We start from the raw sequence: 24,988 nt of genomic DNA, 5'->3' as shown, positions 1-24,988 counted from the left end.
CTGATGGTCTCTGTGAGAGTGTGTTTATTTAGCGTTTCTGGAACAAGTCTCCAGTATCAGTGCTATCGCAGTGCTTGAAAGTTTGTGAACCCTTTAGAATTTCCTATATTTCTGCCTATGACTTGAAACATCAGATTTTCACACAAGTCCTAAAAGTAGATAAGAATCCAATTAAACGAATGACCAATATTTAACAGTTAGTTATTCCAGGAAATCGAGTCGTGCATGAGCTGATAGCTGATGTACGAGGAGATTGAGTGGAATAACTGTTTTATTCTATATCTGTGAAGAATCTCAGTCATCCAGGTACATAGTAATCTGTGGTTGGTTGAAGAGAGCAACTGGACTTGCTTGAAGATTCTTGAAGACGTTTCGCCTCTCATCCTAAAGGCTTCCTCAGTTGTCTGTCTAATAGGGAGTATCCAGTATTTATCCTCTCATGGATCATCATAGAATCCGAATCAGAATGCTGATGGCTGCATTGTAGGCAGCTGATAAAAGATGTCATAGACACCCACCTCTGTTCAGTGATGGTCGTTCCAGGTTGACAAAAATGAACGATCCTCTCTGGCTAAGATGTCTGCCAGTTTTCTGGAAGTCCTCTCATACTCCCATACTGTTTTATTCTATCCACATTCACTGGATTTTGAGAAACAGGGCATTATTTATTAATGCAAATTCAATAAATTAAACCTTAATACAAAACATCTGACAAAATCATTTCCGCTTAGAATGTAAACAAACCAGCGAAATGACAGGAGCAATTCGTAAAAAATGCTATAATAATTTTAAAAAAAGATACGTTCTTACCATCAAATACTTTTATTCCGTCCTCAGTTGGTTCAGCAACACGCTCTGCCATTTTGTTTTTCCTCTACTCACAGTATATGAGCTGATAGCCTAGTAGTAGAGTAGCCGCTCATATCCATTAAATGTGGATAGAATACATTTATTTACTGAGGGAACTGATCCAAACCACTGAGTGGCAAAAGTATGTGAACCTTTGCTGTCAGTATCTGGTGTAACCTCTCCATGCTTGGAGGAGATTTAGCCCATTTCTCTGTACAGACCTCTGGGATGTTGGTGGGTTTCCTCACATGAACTGCTCCTGCAACGTTTCTAGCAGACTAAGGTCAGGACTTTGACTTGGGCATTCCAAAACATTAATTTTATTCTTCTTTAACCATTTTTTTAGTAGAACAACTTTTGTGTTTTGGGTTAATGTATTGCTGCATGACTCACTTTCTCTCAAGACTCAGGTCCCAGACAGACGTCCTGACATTTTCCTTTAGAATTCATTGTTCCATCAACGATGGCAAGTCGTCCTGGCCAAGTTATCGTAAAACGGGCCCAAACCATGATACTACCACCCCCATGTTGCACAGATAGGATTAGGTTCTTATGCTGGAATGTAATGTTTTCCATTCTCCAAACATAATGCTTAACACAAAACATTCTATTTTGGTCTCATCCGTCCACAATATTTTTTTTTTCTTTCCAATAGCCTTCTGGCTTGCCCATGTGAACTGCAGATGGCAGCAATATTCTTTTTGGAGAGCGGTAGCTTTCCCCTTACAACCCTGCCATGCACACCATTGTTGTTTGGTGTTCTCCTGATGAAGCTCTCATATACATGAACATTTCCAATGTGAGAGAGGCCTTCAGTTGCTTACAAGTTAGCCTGGGTTCCTTTGTGACCTCATGGACTACTACATGCCTTGTTCTTGGAGTAATCTTTGTTGCTTATCCTCCTCAGAAGTGAACAACAGTGAACCTGAATTTCCTCCATCTGTCTGACTGTGGACTGGTGGAGTCCAAACTCTTTAGGTTTTCCAAGGTCCTTAGGAATTCCCTTGTTCGTGGAATGATGCACTTCCACAGCCATGTGTTGTGAAGATCAGACTTTGATTGATGGATCTCTGTTCTGAAAATAAAACAAGGCCTCCACTCGCATCTGATCGTCGCCACATTGACTGAAAACGCTGGACTAATTTCACCTTCAAATTAACAGCTAATCTTAAGTCGGTGTTTCCCGTACCATTATATTGGGACCCCACCTCCCCCCACACACACACACACATTTTAAGGTCCAAAAAAAACCCTAAACAAAACAGGAGTGCAGTTCTATTGTAAAAATTGTTCCAAAATAAGACTTAAATATGACCCCTTTAACTGTTCAGGCCCAAATGCTCTATAATAGGAGCTGCAGGGAGGGGTCCTGCAGGTGACCATCCTCGTCCCAACGTCCCTCCCCCCCACAACCAGCAAACTTAGAGGAAACACCGTAGATGTTCACATTCTTTTGCCACTCACTGACATGCAACACTGGATCATTTTCCTTCATAAATAAATGGACTATTATATTTTTGTCCCATTTGTTTAATCAGACGCTCGTTATCTACTTTTTAGGACTTGTGTGAAAACCTGATATTGTTTTGGGTCATATTTGTGCAGAAACATACAGAAAGTTCTAAAAGGGTTCACAAACTTCCAAGCACCACTGTATGCATCAGAAGAAAAGCTATAATTTGACTTTTCAAAAAGGACTTTGTGCTTCACTGTTTCTCTGTAACATACAGAAACCATCACTGCATTAACTAACTATAAATACAAAATCGCTCGAGATGGCAAATCGCTGTGGTGTAAGAACAAAGCCAACTTCATTGCTGATCAAGTTTCCAATAAACAGCATGCCCAGGCACATTTTATTCCTTACTTGGTGATCCTTGATTATGACCCTTAACACAACCTGAAGACATTCCCGTCAATAAATAATTGTATCCTTCCTATGTTGAGCCGTCTCACATCTGAATTAAGGCTCTCTCATTCGAGACTGATGATCCAATGACATCCAAAAAAGTAGCAAACAAATCCCTACGTGTCTTCCTTCCTCAGACAGAGTTGGAGTGAAGCCGAGAGGACGTGTTTCAGCTGACAAGGAAATACCTTAGACGCTATGCTCACAATATACTGGAGCCAGGCGGGATCAGTGGGAGGAAAAGTTTACCCATGAGCTAACAATCAATTTAGCTTACAAACAACTCGCAAAGATAAACAGTGCTGCTATTTGACCAAACTAGGTAAATAAAAGCTATTTAAAACACACTGATACATATCTAACCTCATGAAATATTGGCAGTGTCACTCTTCCTGCATAAACACATAGTTTTTATTGTGCTGGGACGACGTCCACAGTACACAAATTCCCATTTCCTGTAGACTCTGGGTTAAAGAAAGGTCAAACTGACTGCTTGCTTGTTAGAAGTGTAGTGGCTTCCTTGCGATACTGTAGCTAACGAGTGTTTTACCGTGACACCGACTGGAATGTTCCTCAAATTTAATTCTGGAAAAAAAAAAAAAAAAACTAGCACACAGTGTTCACCAAAGGAAGAAAAAAAAAAAGTGCACATGATTCCCTGTTCACCTGCCATGATGGCCTGGAGTCATGCAAGTCCTGCGATCAGCTCAGGGCTCAGGTTCGAGATTATTCCTGCAGAGCACATGTTCTTCATCAATAATAAATTATGACAGGATATTAACAAACAAATAACCAAGAGACATCAACATGATTCATAAGTGCAAAATGAAACCATCTGTACAGTTCTACACAGTGGCAATTTAACAGTACGCGAACGTAAAAACTATTTGTAGTGCACTGATGCCCCCTACTGGGCAAAATATAAACTTACTGATCCCTTTAATTCATGTATTTCTGTCCATATCCAAGGGAAATAAATCGCTTTAAGTCTTGACTCCTGGGTTCTGCGATGAGATGACGAGGCAGAAATGTCCAGCCCTGTTTTTACCCAGCAGAATCTACACTGCTGAGAACAGAGATCATTTTCACATGGTTGACAGCGAAGGAATTCAGTGAATAGAAACAAAGAGAACAAGAAACCAGTGTAACATAAACTCTAGTATGAATCAGACATTTTGTAGAGGGACAAGGAGTTCATCAAAGTCTCTTTGAGGATGTTCGTTTTCATTTCTTTTCCTCTAAATTAAATGTAGACACACTAGCTAGTTGTTATTTACAGTAATAGTGAATGTCCTAGAGACATTTAAAAAAAAAAAAAAACTCACTCCTGAGTTATTCATTTGTTTTTCCTCTGCCTGTTGGTCACTCCCTTCTTTGCTGGTTCGTCTCAAATTACACCTTAAATATGAATTTTAACAAACTACTAAACACTATTACTGATAAGGGATTTGAAGATCATGACATGATGCTGGTTTGTAAATGGTATAAACAGCTGTATTTGCAACTTATAATCCGCAGAACCAGTTTCAGGTTCAAGAGTCACAAAGATGAAACAATGCGGTCTGGAAATACAGTGCTGCTTGAAAGTTTGTGAACCCTTTAGAATTTTCTATATTTCTGAATAAATATGACCTAAAACAACATCAGATTTTCACACAAGTCCTAAAAGTAGATAAAGAGAACCCAGTTAAACAAATGAGACAAAAATATTATACTTGGCCATTTATTTATTGAGGAAAATGATCCAATATTACATATCTGTGAGTGACAAAAGTATGTGAACCTTTGCTTTCAGTATCCGGTGTGACCCCCTTGCGCAGCAATAACTGCAACTAAATGTTTCTGGTAACTGTTGATCAGTCCTGCACACCGGCTTGGAGGAATTTTAGCCCATTCCTCCGTACAGAACAGCTTCAACTCTGGGATGCTGGTGGGTTTCCTCACATCAACTGCTTGCATCAGGTCCTTCCACAACATTTCCATTGGATTAAGGTCAGGACTTTGACTTGGCCATTCCAAAACATTAACTTTATTCTTTTTTTAACCATTCTTTGGTAGAATGACTTGTGTGCTTAGGGTCGTTGTCTTGCTGCATGACCCACCTTCTCTTGAGATTCAGTTCATGGACAGATGTCCTGACATTTTCCTTTAGAATTCACTGGTATAATTCAGAATTCATTGTTCCATCAATGATGGCAAGCCGTCCTGGCCCAGATGCAGCAAAACAGGCCCAAACCATGATACTACCACCACCATGTTTCACAGATGGGATAAGGTTCTTATACTGGAATGCAGTGTTTTCCTTTCTCCAAACATAACGCTTCTCATTTAAACCAAAAAGTTCTATTTTGGTCTCATCCGTCCACAAAGCATTTTTCCAATAGCCTTCTGGCTTGTCCACGTGATCTTTAGCAAACTGCAGACGAGCAGCAATGTTCTTTTTGGAGAGCAGTGGCTTTCTCCTTGCAACCCTGCCATGCACACCATGGTTGTTCAGTGTTCTTCTGATGGTGGACTCATGAACATTAACATTAGCCAATGTGAGAGAGGCCTTCAGTTGCTTAGAAGTTACCCTGGGGTCCTTTGTGACCTTGCCGACTGTTACACGCCTTGCTCTTGGAGTGATCTTTGTTGGTCCACCACTCTTGGGGAGGGTAACAATGGTCTTGACTTTCCTCCATTTGTACACAATCTGTCTGACTGTGGATTGGTGGAGTCCAAACTCTTTAGAGATGGTTTTGTAAGCTTTTCCAGCCTGATGAGCATCAACAACGCTTTTTCTAAGGTCCTCAGAAATCTCCTTTGTTCGTGCCATGATACACTTCCACAAACATGTGTTGTGAAGATCAGACTTTGATAGATCCCTGTTCTTTAAATAAAACAGGGTGCCCACTCACACCTGATTATCATCCCATTGATTGAAAACACCTGACTCTAATTTCACCTTCAAATTAACTGCTAATCCTAGAGGTTCACATACTTTTGCCACTCACAGATATGTAATATTGGATCATTTTCCTCAATAAATAAATGACCAAGTATAATATTTTTGTCTCATTTGTTTAACTGGGTTCTCTTTATCTACTTATAGGACTTGTGTGAAAATCTGATGTTGTTTTAGGTCATATTTATGCAGAAATATAGAAAATTCTAAAGGGTTCACAAACTTTCAAGCACCACTGTAATTGGATAGAAATTATTTTGGCTTCAGGCCAAAGCACACTGAATTTAAAACAAAATATTGGTCATTATGCTAAACAGCTGTTTTTCGAGCACATGTGGGGGAAAAAATTGGCCTGCTGTCCAATAGTCATGTCCCCATTTTAACTTTCACATCAAATTTCACTAGTTTTCGTCATGGTTTAGGATTTTTTTTTTTAAATAATATTTATGTAAACATGGCTGTGTGTTTCGGCTCCGCCCACAATGTACACTGAACACTTTTCTGGCCACAAGCTTCAGAATCTTCATAAAAAAAAAAAATTTTTTTAAACAGACAGTAAGAGCACAAGTGGATTTCGAAACAAATCAATGGATTAAAAAAAATAATAAAACGCACACACAAAACAACTCACAGCAGATAATAGCAGCTAATCGGAAACTCATCATACGTTTGTTGACGTATCAGATGGTTGTTGGTCAAATGGTGAAAGGAAAAGGGATTTTGGCTCTCTGGTAATAAAAGCTAGAAATCCAGCATGAGAGTCAGTCAACACCAATACTTCTTTCGGTTGCTCCCATTAGGGGTCGCCACAGCAAATCTGTTCCACATCTTTGATTTAGAATAGGTTGGGTTTTTGTTTTTTTACACCGGATACCGTTCCTAACGCAACCTTCCCCAATCTATCCAGGCTTGGGACTGACACTACAGTAAGTCCGCACTGGCTTGTGCAACCCCAGTGGCTGGGTATTTTACTGAAAATGCATGTCTTTGGACTGTGGGGGGAAACCGGAGTACCCAGAGGAAACCCACGGAGAGAACATGCAAACTCCACACAGAAAGGCCCCCGTTGGCCGTGAGGTTCGAACCCGGAACCTTCTTGCTGTGAGGCAAAAGTGTGAACCATTACACTGTACCGTGCTGCCGGATTTCAAAACAAATCAATGGATTTAAAAAGCAAAAAAAAAAAACCCAAAACTATCATATGTTTGTTGACGTACTGGATGGTCGTTGGTCAAATGGCCTCCATGTGTGAAAGGAGGAGGGATTTTGGCTCTCTAGTCGTAAAAGTTAGAAATCCAGCATGAGTGTCTATACAACAACCGCAAAATACTGCCAACCTAAGCAGCATCCTCTCACAAGTCCAACAAGTCGTGGTTGTATTTTGAAGCAGCCACGATATTCCTATACATGATCAGAAGAAGCCTTAATTTGTCACACGCAACCTCAAGCACCGTGAAATTCGTCCTCTGCATTTAACCCATCTGAAGCAGTGAACACACACCCAGAGCAGTGGGCAGCCGTTCTACAGTGCCCGGGGAGCAGTTGGGGGTTAGGTGCCTCACTCAAGGGCACCTCAGCCTAAGGCCACTCCACATTAGCCTAACCGCATGTCTTTGGACTGTGGGGGAAACCGGAGCACCCAGACACGGGGAGAACACGCAAACTCCACACAGAAAAACCCCCGTCGGCCACTGCGCTCGAACCCAGAACCTTCTTGCTGTGAGGCGACAGTGCTAACCACTACACCACCGTGCCGCCCTGTAACAGGAACACATGTACTGTCAGACTGCACTGTATCTAATCCTGACAAGTAATTCATACTTCTCTTCTATCTCAGATTCACCTTCACCTAAAGCAACTCTTCTTACTCAAGCTTTCCACACTGTTACGACACAAAGCATGGATTTCTTCACATGTTGTAAACATGGGTAATTTTGGCTCTCACGGTGACGGCGTTTAATTATCGGAATTCTTTCGCATGGTTGTCATGATATACAAGGCTGGCTGCAGGTTCTGATCATTGATCGCAGAATCTGTGCTCTCTTAACGGCTACTTGAGCATCTTTGGACGTCCGTGGACCTGGGACAGCGTTTAAAGGAACCTTACGGCTCAAAACTTTGCCTGTACCTCAGATCTAGTCAAACATCCAAGATGTTTTTTTTTTTTGCTTGAGCTCTGTTAAAGGTTAATGCTGATAAATGATGAAGCTTACGGCTTTAGCACAATGCAATCTGGTTGAGTATGGAAACTGTGTAGATTTCAAGTTTGGTCTAACGAGCATCATCTAGCAAATTATCATCATTTACTTGAAAATGGATTAGTTGAAAAAACAAAGCAAGGAAAAAAAAAATATATGATGACGATGAGATCACAGACAAGTGGGCTTGGTATGGCGAAGATTCCTTCAAAAAGAGCTCTTATCTCTTTCGTGATTATAAATAGTTGAAATATTCAGTTCCAATTCGAGCAGTCAGTAAACCCTGATAGCAAAGTGACCCCTGATGAGCTGGTTAAATTACATAAAGGGAAACGAAGGGCTTGCAGTTGTGCGTGAGGTGCTGCTGAACTCCAGAAGTTCAGGTCACACAACTTGCAGTGCAAAAACTTCCTTGGAGAGGATTGAAGAACAGCAATTCTTCTTTACAGCACATCGCTTACGTTTAGCTGTCGGATCAGACGTCGATGGCTACGCCGTGCTTTGAAGAGATCATGTCTCTGGTGCCGGTCAGGTACATGAGCACGGAGCAGAGGTGGGGGAGGGTGGCCGTGATGGTGACGTACAGCCAGTAGGAGATTGGTGGTGTGTTGGCGAAGGGCCAGAGCCACAAGCCGTGGCGCACTCCGTCCCGTATGTGGTGTGATGCCAGAGAGATAAAGAGCAGCCAGGGCAGCGAACACCACGAGTCCTTCAGCCTGCACGCCCACATGAGCAGGCGCAGTGAGAAGCAGAGCACCGGGACCAGCGTGGAGCAGTGCAACGGAGGACGCCGGTGCAGGTTCAGAGCCGCCTAACACACACACACACGGAAAAGAAAAGACAAACAGTATGAGTCTGAGAGAGCCGAGTGACTCTATAAATCATAAACCCTGGGGCAGGTCACCAAGCAGGTCGTTTCATTACAGAGCCTCGTTCCTCTGCAAATATCTCTCTCACAGCATTGAGGTGGGTTCAGTTCACTGAAAATCAGACTCAGCAATGTTCAAAATGGGCATTTGTAGAAACAGGAATACCTGTACACCTGCTGATTCATGCAATTCTTTGTTTGCAATCACGTGACTTTTTGCCTCCTCCTGGTCCACTTCCGGTTTCCAAGTGACGGGCAACAATCAAATATAGCGTCCAAGCCAAGTACGCATCCATCATCATCTCGTGGAAAACATTCTACATCTGACTATGTTAACGGACTAGAACCAAAAGCAAAATCGAGATATCAAGAAAAAAAAAAAAAAAAAAAAAAAAAAAAAAATAAATATATATATATATATATATATATATATATATATATATATATATATATATATATAGATGCGATCGATTGGACCCCTACAGCTTAAAAAAAAAAAAAAAGATAGCCTGGCAAGCCAGACTAAATGTGAATATTTAGTCTGGCCTCGCTCGTAGACATTTCCGAAGGGTGTGGGAGGAGCAACCCGCTGTCTTTCAAACTGTCTCTGTGTGTATAGGCCAACGCTCTGACCAATCAGCGCAACAGTGACTGTGACGTAGTCAGAGTGACAGAAAGTAGTGGGGGAGACCTTGAAATAAATAATTTTTCAAAATGCGTATTAATTAATAAACAGGTTCTAGATATTAAGAAGTTTGGAGATAATGACTACAAGTTTGGAGTCTGTACCACATACTTAACATACACTTTTTTTTTTTTTCCCCAAGTGTTTTTCAAGGGTTTGCTTAAACTGTTTTTGAGAGTTTTTATTTAGTGGTGTTTGGTGAAATAATTTCCCTTAAATTTAAAATAACGGGAAAATAAGAAACAATCAAAAAGTAATGTTTCAAAGCTGTTTAATTATTAATTCTTCGTACTGCACAAACTAGCCCCATCCTTTTGGCTACGAGCGGAGCCAGCTGGTAGATCAGACTTTTGCCATAGCCGGTTGGCAAAACAGTGAAAACGTCCTTCTTGAAAAGGAATGAGCGGAGAGCCTCTTCCTGCTCATGTTTCAACGAAAACTCCAAGTCTAATTCTTCTAAAACCAATTCCAAAGCGGAGTCAAACTAGCGCTGTTCACTAGCCGTAGCCATCTTTCCTGCTGCGCTTTCTCCAGCGTCGCGCAGCCTTGTCGTCACTCCTGCAAAAGCCCGCCCAAAGAATCCAAACAAAAACCTTGCGTTGTGATTGGCGGGCACGATCTGATGCCCGGGGTGTTTTGTTGATATGGTGCGAGGCTAGACCCACTCGTAGGCAAAAATATTTTTGGCCGCTAGGCGGGTGGGTCTAGTTTACTAGGCTAAAAAAAAAGACGGACTTTTCAAGTGATTTCAACAACTTTCCAATCATGCAGTTTCCGGACATGTAACAGTTATTCCACGAAATCGAGTCGCACATGCGCGGCAAGTTGACTATAAGCCATGTACGACGAGATCGAGTGGAATAACGGTTTTATTCTATCCACATTCAATGGATTTCGAGAAACTGAGTATTTTTAGCGAATTCGATAAAGAAAAACTTTATACAAAACGTCCAACAAAATTGTTTCCGCTTAGAATGTAAACACACCGGTGGAATGACAGGAGCAATTTGTGAAAAATGCGATAATGATAATTCTTTTAAAAAAAAAAAAAGAAAAAAAAAAACCATGTACTCTTACCATCAAATACTTTTCTTCCATATTTTGTTGCTTTTTTCCGGGGGGGCGGGGCTTCTTCTTTAGGGCTTTTTGGCGATTTTTGGCAACTTAAAAGGTGCGTTACCGCCACCGACTGGGCTGGAGTGTGGAACAGGCGATATTGTGGAGGGAAAAAAAAAACCTATTCTTTTAGCTATTTCTGTTTCTTTTAAGTACTTGATGACAATTTTTGGGGTTTTGTTTTCAAGTAGAGTTTTTATTTCATCCTCGGATGGTTCAGCAAAACACTCTGCCATTTTGTTTTTCCCGACTCACAGTATATGAGCTGATATCCTAGTCGTACAGTAACCAATCAGAGCGTGCGATCGCTCATATCCAGTGACTGTGGACAGAATAACTCCAATTATCTGGTCGTCCAAACATTGTTTTACACGAAGAATCAAATGGAAACTTTCAAATGTCTTGAAGCCTAGAACTTTTTAGTTTGTGGCTGGGTTCATGACACTGGAATAAGACTTCTAAAAGGACTATAATGGTCTTACTTTTGCGAGGGTAAGTAGCGTGAGCCAAAGTGTAGTATGTGATTCAAGTCGGAGCTGCTGTCGGCATTTTTGCAACGATAACTTACATTTTATTTCATGACATTTCAAATGTCCCTCAGACTTATGAATTGACATCACTGGGTAAACTGAACGAATACGTAAACAATCGAGTTTCAGTCGAGGCCGGCTGACAAACTAGTTTCATCACCGGTTTGTTTTACGACATCCAAAACGTAAGAAAATTCATTTCACATTAGAACAACATGGTCGCTGCAAACACGAGAATGTGGACTCTCGATTCTTTTCGAACACGGTTTGCGAGTCATTTTTCACGGCATCCTTGAGATATTTTTCGCCCTTTCACCCTTGTGCATGATTTCTTTTGGTCTTTTTCTCGATTTGATCATCCAAATACAGAGCAACAATCGGGCATGTTTAGAGGCGAAACGCAAGAAGACTACTGCAAAGCGACTGTAAACAAATACGATTCCTGCCCGTCAGCTGGAAATCTGAATACATAATGAGCCGGATCACCACCGGAAGTGACGTCTATTGCAAACGAAGCATTGTCAACTCAAATAGCCATTCTTTACAACCAGGCTGGGCAGAAAAGCATCTCGGAATGCAAAACATGTCAAACCTTGTTAAAACAATGCAGTGGCTGTGACAGCAGAAAATTACATCACATCACATCCCATTCCACTCCTGTCAGCCAAAAACATGAGTCTGAGGCTACACTAGGTCCTGCTCAGCCTGACTACAGACTGCGAAAATCTGTCATCTGTCCAGTTTCAGTGCCCATGAATCCGCAGCCTTGGATTCACGTTCCTGGCTGAGAGGAGTGGAACCCAATGTGGTTATGGACCTCAAAAACCTTCCTTCTGTTAACTGAAAAACTTGCAGCTCCTCGAAAGTGAATATGACAGTACATTCATTATATTCTACTACAAACACATTTTCCATTTTTCAAGAAAATTGAAGTGCTGGTTAATGTGTCACCTCTTTGGTTTGAACAGGGAAGTGGCTAGCCGATGCGACAGCATGCTAATTTAAAAATGAATAAGCACTCTGTCCACAAAGCAGACTCATGCTGCGTCCCCCGCACAACCTTCAGCCAAATTCATTTACATTCACAGCGTATATATAAAACCTGATCATAATAACAGTCACTTACCACGGGATGCAAAAGCAGACTAAAGCTTGCTTATTACATTATATCCGTTAATGTAATTCTAGGACATTTTGCTGGTTTTAAGTTGAATCAATCATATTAAAGGAGAACTCAAGGCAATTTTTTTTATCATCAAAATTCTCATCTCATTATCTGTAGCCGCTTTATCCTGTTCTACAGGGTCGCAGGCAAGCTGGAGCCTATCCCAGCTGACTACGGGCGAAAAGCGGGGTACACCCTGGACAAGTCGCCAGGTCATCACAGGGCTGACACATAGACACAGACAACCATTCACACTCACATTCACACCTACAGTCAATTTAGAGTCACCAGTTAACCTAACCTGCATGTCTTTGGACTGTGGGGGAAACCGGAGCACCCGGAGGAAACCCACGCGGACACGGGGAGAACATGCAAACTGCACACAGAAAGGCCCTCGTCGGCCACGGGGCTCGAACCCAGACCTTCTTGCTGTGAGGCGACAGCGCTAACCACTACACCACCGTGCCGCCTCATCAAAATTCTATTTCTCTCATTTTATTAAATATACGAATGCCTTCTTGATCGCTATTTTGTCACTGCTATAGCACATTATGAGTGTTTGAAATATGCTCTGTAATATATCAGTCCATACGTCAAAGCCATGGCCGGAAACGAGATTCGCTGAGACCTGTGCGAGACATCGTAGGACGGAAGTAAAACGTACAGCGGAAATCAAAGTCACCAACATCTGTCAAAGTTATCAAAAGACGCATGCGCCCTCTTTCGAATGCTGACGTAATCAAGCCCTTTCTCCGAAATTGCTCCTTACTCACTATATAGTGTGGACGCCATTTTGTGCTGTCCGAAACCTTAGTGAGGATTATGCAAGAAATGCGCTCAGTATAATATGTATTTCTCACAAAAATACATGCATGTATTTATTATTTTGAAAACCCGCCAGCCGCCTGATCTGGCACGTTTTAATTGTGCGACAGTAATGACGTAAATACCAGCGCGACAGACTCGTCCTTATCCTGTCGTCTTTCCAACTCTTCTCTATTCCACGTTGGAATAATCTCCATCACTGATGAAGCTGGCAAATCTCGAAATTAATCTAAATTGGAATGATATGGCCGCTGTGTAAACGGTTTTCAAAATGGCGGCGCTGACACTTCACATTTGAAGTCTCGCACAAGTCTCGTGAAGATCGCGTGGATAAGCGACGCCTGCCGTGGACCGAACGAACTACTTTCAACATGGCTAAAAACCGAAAAGTGTAATATAATATGCCAATATGAGTCACGATATAAGGTTAATAAAACCGAAGACGTAATTGAATAACATGTTAATTAAGAAATAAAGCAAGTTTAAAAATGACTTCAGTTCCCCTTTAACGCATGGTTTACTAATAACGTCAAGAAATGTTATTATACACTACGCCAAGTCTTTAACACTGCAATATACGACTTATAAGCTTATCATCAGTTGTTCCCCCCCAACGGAACTTGCACATAAGCACACACACATCCTTAAACTGTGCTTGCAGTTTACACAACCACGTAAGTACTTGACATTTAACAGTTATTCCATGAAATCGAGTCGTACATGAGCTGACAGCCAATGAGGCGCGTAGCACCGAGGTGGTTATAAGCAATATACGGCAAGATTGAGTGGAATAGCTGTTTTATTCTATCCACAGTCACTGGATTTTGAGAAACAGAGCTTTTTTTTTTTTTGCAAATTCTATAAGTAAAAACTTTATACAAAATGTCCAACAAAATAATTTCCGCTTAGAATGTAAACAAACCGGCGAAATGACAGGAGCAATTTGTGAAAAATGCGATAATAATAATAATTCTTGGAAAATAAAAAGATACGTTCTTACCAAACATTTATTACATATTTTGTTGCTTTTTTTCCCCCCCGAGTTTCTATTTCATCCTTGGTTGTTTCAGCAAAACGCTCTGCCATTTTGTTTTTCTCTACTCACGGTATACAAGCTGATATCCTAGTAGTAGAGTAGCTAATCAGAGTGCACGATTGCTTAGATCCAGTGAATGTGGATAGAATAAAACCTATTAACTAGGGGTGGGCAAAAATATCGATACGGCGATATATCGCGATACTTTGCCTTCCGATTCAATATCGATACTCAAAATTTGAATATCGATATTTTTTCAAATAATAAATCATGTTTCAGACGGGTTGTAAATCCAGTCCGACTTCCGCACCTCTGCTCCGTGAGGTGTCGCTGTGCCGCTACCTCACTGCAAGGCACTCTTCGTCTTCTCTTTTTTCCCCGGCAGTTGCAGTGAGGAAAAAATAAAGCAAGCAAGCATGGCTGTTAACGTAAACCTAGAGACGCCACCGAACTTTAAGGCAGATGTTTGGAGGTACTTTGGATTCCAAAGGAAAGGAAAAAAAAAAAAAAAAACAGTGAGCTGGACAAAGAGTACGCACTTTGCAAAACCTATTTCGCTCCAATTAGATATTCAGGTAACACAACAAACTTGCGAACTTACTTAGCACGACACCGCCCCGACATATTAGCTCAGCCGGACCCACCGAAACCCGACCCGAAGCAAACTACACTGGACAGCGCCAAAGTCCTCCCGTCTACTTCAGTGATGTGTGACTTACTGTAACTGTGAACTTAATTTTGTCATTTAAGACCAAAGGCAAGAAGCTGCACTTTATTTTGCATTTTCAATTTTAGCGTGTGCGAGACACTGCATTTTATTTTGAGTATTTACTCTAAGTTCAGAAGAAACGTGATTCACTGAGGGTTCAATTCAGTGTGTGGACACTGACCCACACTGCACTTTGTTTCATAATTGTGCTCAGGGAGACTAAGATGCCCACTGCACTTTTCAATGTGTTTCAGACAGTGTGTTGTTCCTGCAAATATGTTGTAACTTGCGCTTGTATAGTTACAATAAAATGGCATGGATAATTTGAATTACATTGTTTTGACTCAGTTTGTGCCATGAATTATCACCATCATCCGATGTACATTAGGGCTGGGTATCACCAGATACCTCACGATACGATACTATGGCGATATTTTGCCCACGATAACGATATTATCACGGTACAGCGATTCTGTGATAATCGATATATTGCAAGAAATTTCAACCACATCACAATATCTGTGTCACTGAAGAAAATCAGAATTTATTGACCACTGTAAAATTACATTTCACATACATAACTACACACTCTTGCCAGACATATATTTGTCTCTATTCCACTGCTGGCAAAACCAAGAGTTGCTTCACTACAATATACAGAAAATTCCCATTTCTGTGCTAGTATTCTCAACTTTTCTGTAAGCATGGACACATCAGTGCTGCTTAACAATCAGAATCAAATTGTTTTATGAAAACTTAAAACTTGCACTGCAGACTGCACATACATTTCAGTGCTAACACTAATATCAATTTGTTCTTTGTAAACTTGAGAACATATACCTGAGAACATTTAACTTGTGCTTATTTTGCAGGAACAACACACTGTCTGAAACATTGAAAAGTGCAGTGGGCATCTTAATTGGAGCATCTTAATTTAATTGGAGCGAAACAGGTTTTGCAAAGTGCATTCTCTTTGTCCGGCTCACTGTTTTTTTTTCTCCTTTCCTTTGGAATCCAAAGTGCCTCCAAACATCCGCCTTAAAGTTCGGCGGCGTCTCAAGGTTTATGTTAACAGCCATGCTTGCCTGTTTTTTTTTCCTCACTGCAACTGCCGGGGAAAAAAGAGAAGACGAAGAGTGCCTTGCAGTGAGGTAGCGGCACAGCAACACCTCGCGGAGCGGAGGTGCGGAAGTCGTACTGGATTTACAACCCGTCTGAAACATGATTTTATTATTTGAAAAAATATCGATATTCAAATTTTGAGTATCGATATCGAATCGGAAGACAAAGTATCGCGATATATCGCCGTATCGATATTTTTGCACACCCCTAATGTACATACAACTCGGATTTTAAGATGCATAATGCATTTTACATTTTTCAGTGAACTATGTAGAATATCGCAAAATTTTGATATCGCAGTATCGTATCGTGACTCAAGTATCGTGATGCGTATCGTATCGTGAGGTCCTTGGCAATACCCACTCCTACTATTAACCATTCCTGAAAAGTTAACACGCTTACGTTAAGTGACAGTGATCCGGCCATGTAGAAGTGGTCCAGGTCGATGGCGGAGGCGAGGAAGCCAGCCAGCAACACTTCATAGAAGTCGCTCTTCTTCCTCAGGCCAATGACGATGGCCCAAGACCAGAGTGCAATCACGGCATGGACTGCGTTGTCCAGCACGGCCCTGAGCCACGTGTGCTGCTGGATAAACGGCGAGTTCAGAATGGCGTCGGATAAGAGGCAGAAGGCTCCGAGTCCAGCGCTGGCGAGCAGAGATGCTGTGCTGAACGTCTGTAGCAGCGCCTGCGCCTTCTCCGTCTCCACGGCCGAGTTCAACGGCACGGCCATGGGGTCTGACCTGGAGCGCAAACCCCGCATCGTCCGCCTCGCCGCTCAGGCACCACTTCCGCTTGCTAAAGAGAAACACAAACACAAAACTTTACGCTATCCAATTCAAAATTCTAGTTTATTCTAGTTACATTCACTGGATATGAGCAATCGCGTGCTCTGATTGGCTACTCTACTGCTAGGATATCAGCTCATATACCGTGAGTAGAGAAAAACAAAATGGCAGAGCGTGTTGCTGAACCAACCGAGGACGAAATAAAAATTACTCGAAAACAAAACCCCAAAAAATAAATTATATATGATGAAAAGAATGTATTTTTTTTTCAAGAATTATCATTATTGTATTTTTCACAAATTGCTCCTGTCATTTCGCCGGTTTGTTTACATTCTAAGCGGAAATGATTTTGTCGGACGTTTTGTGTAAAGTTTTTACTGATCGAATTTGCAAAAAATAAAAATAAAAAATGCTCTCTGCCTCAAAATCCAGTGAATATGGATAGAATAAAACAGGTATTCCATTCAATATTGTCGTATATGGCTTATAGCCGACTCGGTGCTACGCGCCTCATCATCTATCGGCTTATGTACGACTCGATTTAGCAGAATAACTTAAGTATTCCTGTCTCGTTTCCAGTATTCCCAGGATAGACTCTGGATCCATGGTGACAATCTTCCGGCTGTTGTATCAATTCATCTTTCACTACGCTAATCATGTCATTCGTTTTCCATTTTCTTTTCTTATGAATTAAGCCGCCGTATCAATCAAAATGGCAGTGATCCTTTTGCATGGTTCTGATTGACAGACAAGCTAAAGGGCTTTAGAACTTAATGGAGCCGAGTCGGAGCACTTCACTGCTGGCGACACTGTGCTCTAAAAATACATTCGAGTTCTGACAGACTGAAAGAACTCAATAGCCCACGACTGATGGAGTCACGCTCGACAGCTGTGTGCTTCAGAGCCTGTGAATCACGCCAAAGGAGGAGATTATTTCCTACAGCCATTTCCTCCAGGGCTGTATTCGCTAAGGAAATACTCAGTCTGGGCAGAAGCTGGGGTTTTAAAGGACAAACCCGAGGCTGATTAAGTCGACTGAACTCGCAGGAATCGATGTGACTATGAGGAGATGGACACGTGAGCGGAGATGGACACGTGAGCGGAGATGTGCTGCATACAGTAAATGTGTAATGAATCAGAAACGGATGATGTTGCAGAGATGGAGTCATCAGCATGCCACATCACAGACTATGTAAACTTTATAAATACTGGCATCTCGGCTCACATACAGACTACGCTCAGCTGGCAATTTATCAAGTGCAGTCGGTTCCAGAGCTATTGGCACCCTTCGGGGAAGAGACATTTAAAAAATAAAAATGTCATGAAAGACCTTCTACATTTTCGTAACTCGTCTTTTTTTTTTAATTTTGGGATAAACTGCATCTACAGCATGTCTTCTTTTTATGTAACCGGCGCATCACCTGAATTTTTGAAGAACGTTGATGTTCTGCTCACTCTGCACAATGATGTTATGTCATGTACATCTAAAAAGCATTTTTCTTGATTTATACGTCAACCTCTTTTAGAAACTTTTTAAATCCCTGTCCAGTGGACAAACATCAACCCACCTTATATTTTTAAAACAGCTTTTCACAAAATCAGACTGTTTTCGATATTCAGAGCTCGGTTTGACGTCTGTCTGCATCCATGAAATTTAACATCTTAATTCCCATCCCTGATTATAAACAAAGGTTGACTGATTATCAAAAGCTGATATTCAGCATTTTACCGATTACTGGAATCGGCATTTGAACTTGTTTCCTTGCCAATAAAAGGATTTCTTTTTTGTTATGTATGCACATATCTGATGCAACCACATTAACAAACCCACACTTGTGTATTCTGGCCCAGCATCCCGCCCACAGTGTTAACGGTCTGCTTGAAATATGGATGACGCATCGAGTACAACCAACCAATATTCCTGTAGGTCTATGCCCTGCCGGAAGCGCTATTAGATTGCTAGAAACGTGGACCACACATCGAGCAAATCCAATCAAACATGATTTTCAGTGTTTGTGAAAAATACAGTAATGATGCAGCACCTGCACTCGCTTCCACAGTGAGAGGAAAGGTGCGTGTCGAAGTTGAAAAACGCAGCTGGTAAAAATCACAGTGCACACGGTCATATAATTTCACTCACTCTTGCACAGAGACCTTGAGATGATGACTTGTCAGTATACTTTTTGTTCAAAGTACTTTTTTTTTGACACTGTTATAATATTAATCATCATCTCATGTAATCAATCGTGTTCATTTAATGTAAGGTGTGAGTAAGAATTGAATTCTTGCACAACTACAAACATTAAATTTATCGTAAAGGAATATCAATCCCAAATATCAGTCGACCTGTAATTAGAAGGATATTATACAGTTTGATTATTTTTGGATTTACATTAGTTTTAATAACAAAAAAGCAAAGTATCCAGCCATCCATTATCCGTAACCGCTTATCCTGTACAGGGTCGCGGGCAAGCTGGAGCCTATCTCAGCTGACTATGGGTGAGAGGCGGGGTACACCCTGGACAAGTCGCCAGGTCATTGCAGGACTGACACAGAGATAAACAACCATTCACACTCACATTCACACCTACGGTCAATTTAGAGCCTCCAATTAGCCTAACCATATACAGGTCATTTCATCCAACGACCATTTCATCCAATAGTTAAGACATTTCCTCCAAAGCCTTTTTCATACGCACTATCAATTATTTTATATTTCAAGTCTTTGTTTGTTTGTTTGAAAAAACGAGGAATTCTCAATGGAATTTGACCGAAGCAAAACGCATTTTTGCAAAATGAAAACGAAACCGTAAATGATGGGAATCCGTGAACGTCAACTTTGGGCGTGTTCGGCTGGGGCCGCTTGTGGGGAGAAATCGTTTTTATTAGACCAAATTAGAGAGAAAATCTATACTCGCACTTGCCAGATATCCTTGGCAAGTGCGAGATATGAGATATGATATCCAGATATGAGAAAACGTGTATTTTCTCAGTCTTTATATAGGCACGCTGATGCCTCTTGATCATGAGCAGGTGAGCCTCATTAACAGTGCATGTCCGAGAGTCCGGTCAGCGTGCGCACAGTCCAGAGCGCACTCTTAACGAGGCTCACCTGCACATGATCAAGAGGCATCAGCGTGCCTATATAAAGACTGAGAAAAAACACATTCGGTGCGAAGTACTATTACACCATGTCAGTGCGCATTACCAAGCCTTATTCTCCCGTGTAGATTCCCTGGCTTTCCGATCCTGTTTCCTGTTCTTAGTTTCTGTTTTTGTCTTTGCCTAATTTAGCCTGTTTGTGCCTCACCCGACCTTTTGCTAGTTTCATGTTTACGAGATTGCCTGCCGTTTTGGATTGTTTGCCTGTGTGTTTTCACAGTTGTTAATAAACGTTACCTCTGCACTCCTACCGCTCTCTGACAGTGGGAGGTTATATAGGTTATTAGGTATATAAATCGCAGGAGATGCAGTCATAAACTTGCTTCATGCACTTCCTTAAAGGAGAACTGAAATCATTTTTAAACTTGCTTTATTTCTTAATTAACGTGTTATTCAATTACGTTTTCGGTTTTAGAAACCTTATATTGTGACTCGCACTGGCAACTAATTGCAATTAAATATTATACTTATCAACCTATTCGGTTTTTAGCCATGGTGAATTTAGTTCGTTTGGTCCATGGCAGGCGTCGCTTATCTGCGCGATCTTCACGAGACTTGTGTGAGACTTCGAAACGTGAAGTGTCAGCCAGGTGTCAGTGCTGCCATTTTGAAAACTGTTTTCCAAACGAAATATTGCACAAAAACGAGTTTAAATTACGATTACTGCCTACTTTTTTCAAACTTTCCTGATCGCTATCAAAACACACAAATCTTCCGGCTTGATTACATCAGCTTTCGAAAGAGTGCACGCGCGTCTTTTGACAGCGTTGGCAGATGTTGGTCACTTTGATTTCCGCTGTATGTTTTACTTCCGTCCTACGATGTCTTGCACAGGTCTCAACGAATCTCGTTTACGGCCATTGCTTTGACATATGGACTGATATACTACAGAGCATATTTCAAACACTCATAACTTGTCATAGCAGTGACAAAATAGCGATCAAAAATGCATTCCTATATTTAATAAAATGAGAAGAGAATTTTGATAAAAAAAAATTTGCCTTCGGTTCTCCTTTAAATGAATTATGGTTTGTTTAGATCTCGATCTTGCCTCACGTATAAAATAACATAGTGCATATGACACAGGCTTTGGACGAAATGGCATTGGACGAAGCGTCCTGATCCCACCTAACCTGCATGTCTTTGGACTGTCGGAGAAACTGGAGCACCCGGAAGAACCCCACGCAGATGCAGGGAGAACATGCAAACTCCACACAGAAAGGCCCCTGTCGGCAACTGGGCTCAAACCCAGAACCTTCTTGCTGTGAGACGACAGTGCTAACCACTACACCACCGTGCCGCCAAAAGCAAAGCATGCTACGCAAGCATGCAAGCTTCTGTAAATGTCTTTCTTCTGAGCATCTTCACAGTGAAATACATTTTTATTTCTACCAACTAATGCATAAAATTCAGTTAGATTTTATGTTATTAAGCATGCACATAAAAATAAGATCTTTTTTTAAATCATAAAAACATAATTTACAGTATGTCAAAAGTATCGGCACCCTTACATTTAGTACTATGTATAAAGAAAGAAAAGAAAGCAAAACTTTATTCATCACACACTTGTGAAATTCCTCTCTGCATTTAACCCATTTGAAGCAGTGAACTCACATATCAGTAATGAGCGCATACACATACCCAGAGCAGTGGGCAGCCATGCTAACAGCACCCAGGGAGCAGTTGAGAGTTAGGTCCCTCGCTCAAGGGCACCTCAGCCCAAGGCCGTCCCATATTAACCTAACCGCATGTCTTTGGACTGTGGGGGAAACCGGAGCACCCGGAGAGAACATGCAAACTCCACACAGAAAGGCCCCTGCCGGGCTCAAACCCAGAACCTTCTTGCTGTGAGCTCACGGTGGTGTAACCTCCTTTTGCCAACATATTAAATAATTTTGAGTTTCAAGACCTGTCATTAAAAAAAAAAAGTCATGTTTTCTGGGTGTTAATTAATTAGTAAATTAGTTCTGATTCATGAGCAGCTACAAAAAGCTGTATTTGAATCTGAATTTGTTTAAAATGAAGCATAACGCTACAATCACGCTGCAAAGTGGTTACTAAAGTGGGGTGGGTTTCTCAAAAGCCTCTTAGAGTGCATATCACGGGTAAATTCAGGAGCAAGATCAATGTAATTCTCCTATTTTAGATTAAACTTTGGTCAAATATCGGTCACAGTTTGCATTTTGTGCAATTTTTTTTTTACCTTGCGCAATACCAGAAAAATTCAGTTGAAATCAAGCTATTTGAGGCGAATTGGTCCGCCTCTGAAAAAACTTGCCATTTGGATTTCCCGGCAAACATTGATTTTCATGACGTCGCGTGCGGGACGCCGCCTCCTGAATCCCACGTCAACGCTGGTTTGTTTATGAGAAAACGACCTGGTGGTTTTCTGCAAATTTCTTCAATGTTATCATGTAATTATTAAAATGGATAACAGATGTATCGTAGGAGGGTGTAGCAACATTACATTCTTCATCCAAAGGTGAAATAACATTGCACTCAGGTGACAATTCCATATTTCAATGCAAAATCGCTAGCTGCTAAACTTGGTCTACACAGGCTGTGTACTGAAACCGTGCAAGCTCTCGCAGCCTGCTGGCGCTTCCGCAGGTGACGTCACGCGTTTTGTTCTATACATGTTATTTACCAGCTGGGAGGTCCGTATTGTGAACTACCGTGACCGAGGTCTTGAAAGTACTGGCCGAGGTCACGGTATTTCACCATACGGACCGACCTTAAGCTGGTAAATAATATATTTATTTTTTTCTTTACCAAATTCTAACAGAAAACGAGAGCACCCAAAAGGGAAAACCGAGGCGAGACGCCATTATGAATCCTCGTTCACGGCTGTAATGCAAATGGCTTCCTCCTCGGTATACAAGTGCACTTCCATGGCAGGAAAAAAACTACATTTTGCCGCCTATGTAGTCCCGTACTTACAAAATTGAGTCACTCAGGATTCAGCCATGTTTTTGCTCGGCATTAGCAACAGTTACAGGTTTTTAACTTTCCCCTGAAATGTTTCTTTTATTTCTTCTTCCTCAGGGTAGTAAAACGCGCTTTCGCTGTGAAGACTGTCGTTACCGCTATCCATGCTGTAAAATTAATGCTATTCTCGTGAGAAATGCTGACAAAAACTTAAGATTTCTGATAATCTTATTAAAAAAAAGATAAATGTTGACAAAAAAAGGCTACTATGTTTGTTGTGAACGAGCAAGTCACCAGAGGTCCGTAACTGGGGTCTGTATCGTAGAATATGGACCCGCTCGCCAGCCAATCAGAGGGCAGGATTTGATGGAAACGGGACCGTGAAAATTTTTTTTTATTTTATTCTGCTGTAGATATATGGCCTTGTTGAAAATTACCCTTCTGGATGAGTGTGTAAAAGGGCATTCTTTCATATAAAAAAAAAAAGACGAATTTGGTCCAGAATATGCACTTTAACGCTAAGAGCATCTTAAAGTGCCATTCCACCATTGGATGTATTCTTTGGCATAAAATACAATATATTTTATGACAACATGACTAGACAGAGAAATCTTTTAGCTTCAAAATGATATATCAAACATAATTTTTTGACAACGACAAGTATATTAATTTTGCGACCAAAGTCACCTACCCTTTTAATTTCCGCGCGTGATGTCATCGTCAGGTTCCCCTTCTTGTGTACCACGTGTCGGTCTATTTTTAGACCAGGAAACCCCCAAAGTGAGAGAGTCATTTCTCCTCGTATATGGGGGCCAAAAAAATTGCGAAAAATTGAGTTAATCTTTCAGTTAGCTAGATTTATTGATATTAGTTAGATTTATTGGTATTATTTTTATCGCGTTCTATCCGCCATTGCTGATAATATGTGCCACGTCACGTGGTACACAAGAAGGAGAACCTGCCGATGACATCACGCGCGGAAATTAAAAGGGTAGGTGACTTTGGTCGCAAAATTAATATACTTGTCGTTGTCAAAAAATTATGTTTGATATATCATTCTGAAGCTAAAAGATTTCTCTATCTAGTGATACCATTTATATATGTTGTCAAAATATATTGTATTTTATGCCAAAGAATACATCCAATGGTGGAATGGCACTTTAACTAGAAGAGAGAGAGAGTGTTGATTGTGATGCTCGCTCTACCATTTAACGATGATCTTTTTTTGAAAAGCTACGATGCTTTTTTGAAACCCACCCCTGTACACTACCGTACTAAAGAGTACACGTCCATTATTACCTGCGTACTATTTTACTATACTGTGTAGTACGGTAGTATGTATTCAGCTCTTGACGCTACCGAGCTCTGGAACACCTGCTGTCCAGTCAGATATCCTTTTAAATACACGTTAATTCCTTAAAACAAAAGAATAATAAACCTGAAATACTATATTTTAATAATTCCAAGTCGCTGCTACTGTGAGTTGTTTTCGTATAAACAAGGTCGGTGCTATTGCTGCTAAGCGCCGTTTTATTTCTGTTAGCAAAGCGGCTAACCGGCTACCGTCGAGAAACAGTAGCCTCCAGAAAGCGTTCTCCTCTTTTAATATCACCCGTGTTTAAATACACAGAGCAGTTTATAATTAACTGAATAAATAATCTGGGGAAATACCGTTGAGTCACAACATTCTAGCCAGTCCAGCGACTTTCCTCCTGATGTTTGGCTTCTTGTGTGTGTTTACAGCAACTACACATTCATCTCACATCTCTCTGGCAAAGCGAGTGGGCGGGGCGTCAGAATCAAAGGCTCTGATTGGTCAGAACATACCCGGAAGTATGTGATTCATTTCTGTTGAGTTTGGGGTTTGAGCATTGTCAGGAAATTGTATTTCAAAAAGAAAATAGATGGTAATAAGAGGTTTTACCTAATCAATAAAAATTATTAAAAAGAAAGCACAACTTTATTCATAACACACTTGTGAAATTTCCTCTCTGCATTTAACCCATCTGAAGCAGTGAACACACACACACACACCCAGGGCAGTGGGCAACCATGCTAACAGCACCCAGGGAGCAGTTGGGAGCTAGGTGCCTCACTCAAGGCCTTCCCATATTAACCTAATCTTTGGATTGTGGGGGAAACCGGCACACCCGGA

At 41.1% G+C, this 24,988-nt stretch overlaps 1 protein-coding gene across 3 annotated transcripts; it reads right to left on the bottom strand.

The window, feature by feature from the left end:
• Nucleotides 1–2,060: 2,060 nt before the first annotated feature.
• tmem267 (transmembrane protein 267) lies at nucleotides 2,061–24,597 on the bottom strand. 3 transcript variants are annotated; one of them, XR_009651531.1, is made up of 5 exons: nucleotides 24,505–24,597; nucleotides 16,359–16,753; nucleotides 8,362–8,711; nucleotides 3,690–3,824; nucleotides 2,061–3,490 (listed from the first exon to the last, which is right to left on the bottom strand). XR_009651531.1 is itself a non-coding variant. In XM_060908346.1 (4 exons), exons 2-3 carry the CDS (start codon nucleotides 16,716–16,718, stop codon nucleotides 8,376–8,378), a joined length of 696 nt encoding a protein of 231 aa, XP_060764329.1. In that variant the 5' UTR covers nucleotides 16,719–16,753; nucleotides 24,505–24,597; the 3' UTR covers nucleotides 2,061–3,824; nucleotides 8,362–8,375. The 3 variants fall into 3 exon arrangements, 2 of the variants coding, with proteins under 2 accessions (XP_060764329.1, XP_060764330.1); XM_060908346.1 differs by having other exon boundaries at nucleotides 2,061–3,824; XM_060908347.1 differs by having other exon boundaries at nucleotides 2,061–3,821.
• Between the last annotated feature and the right edge of the window lie 391 nt (nucleotides 24,598–24,988).

This window comes from Neoarius graeffei, chromosome 25 (genome assembly GCF_027579695.1).
Source record: "Neoarius graeffei isolate fNeoGra1 chromosome 25, fNeoGra1.pri, whole genome shotgun sequence".
Lineage (NCBI taxonomy): Eukaryota > Metazoa > Chordata > Actinopteri > Siluriformes > Ariidae > Neoarius > Neoarius graeffei.
The sequence above is the reverse complement of the archived record's forward strand: the minus strand, read 5'-3'. Positions and strand labels throughout refer to the sequence as shown.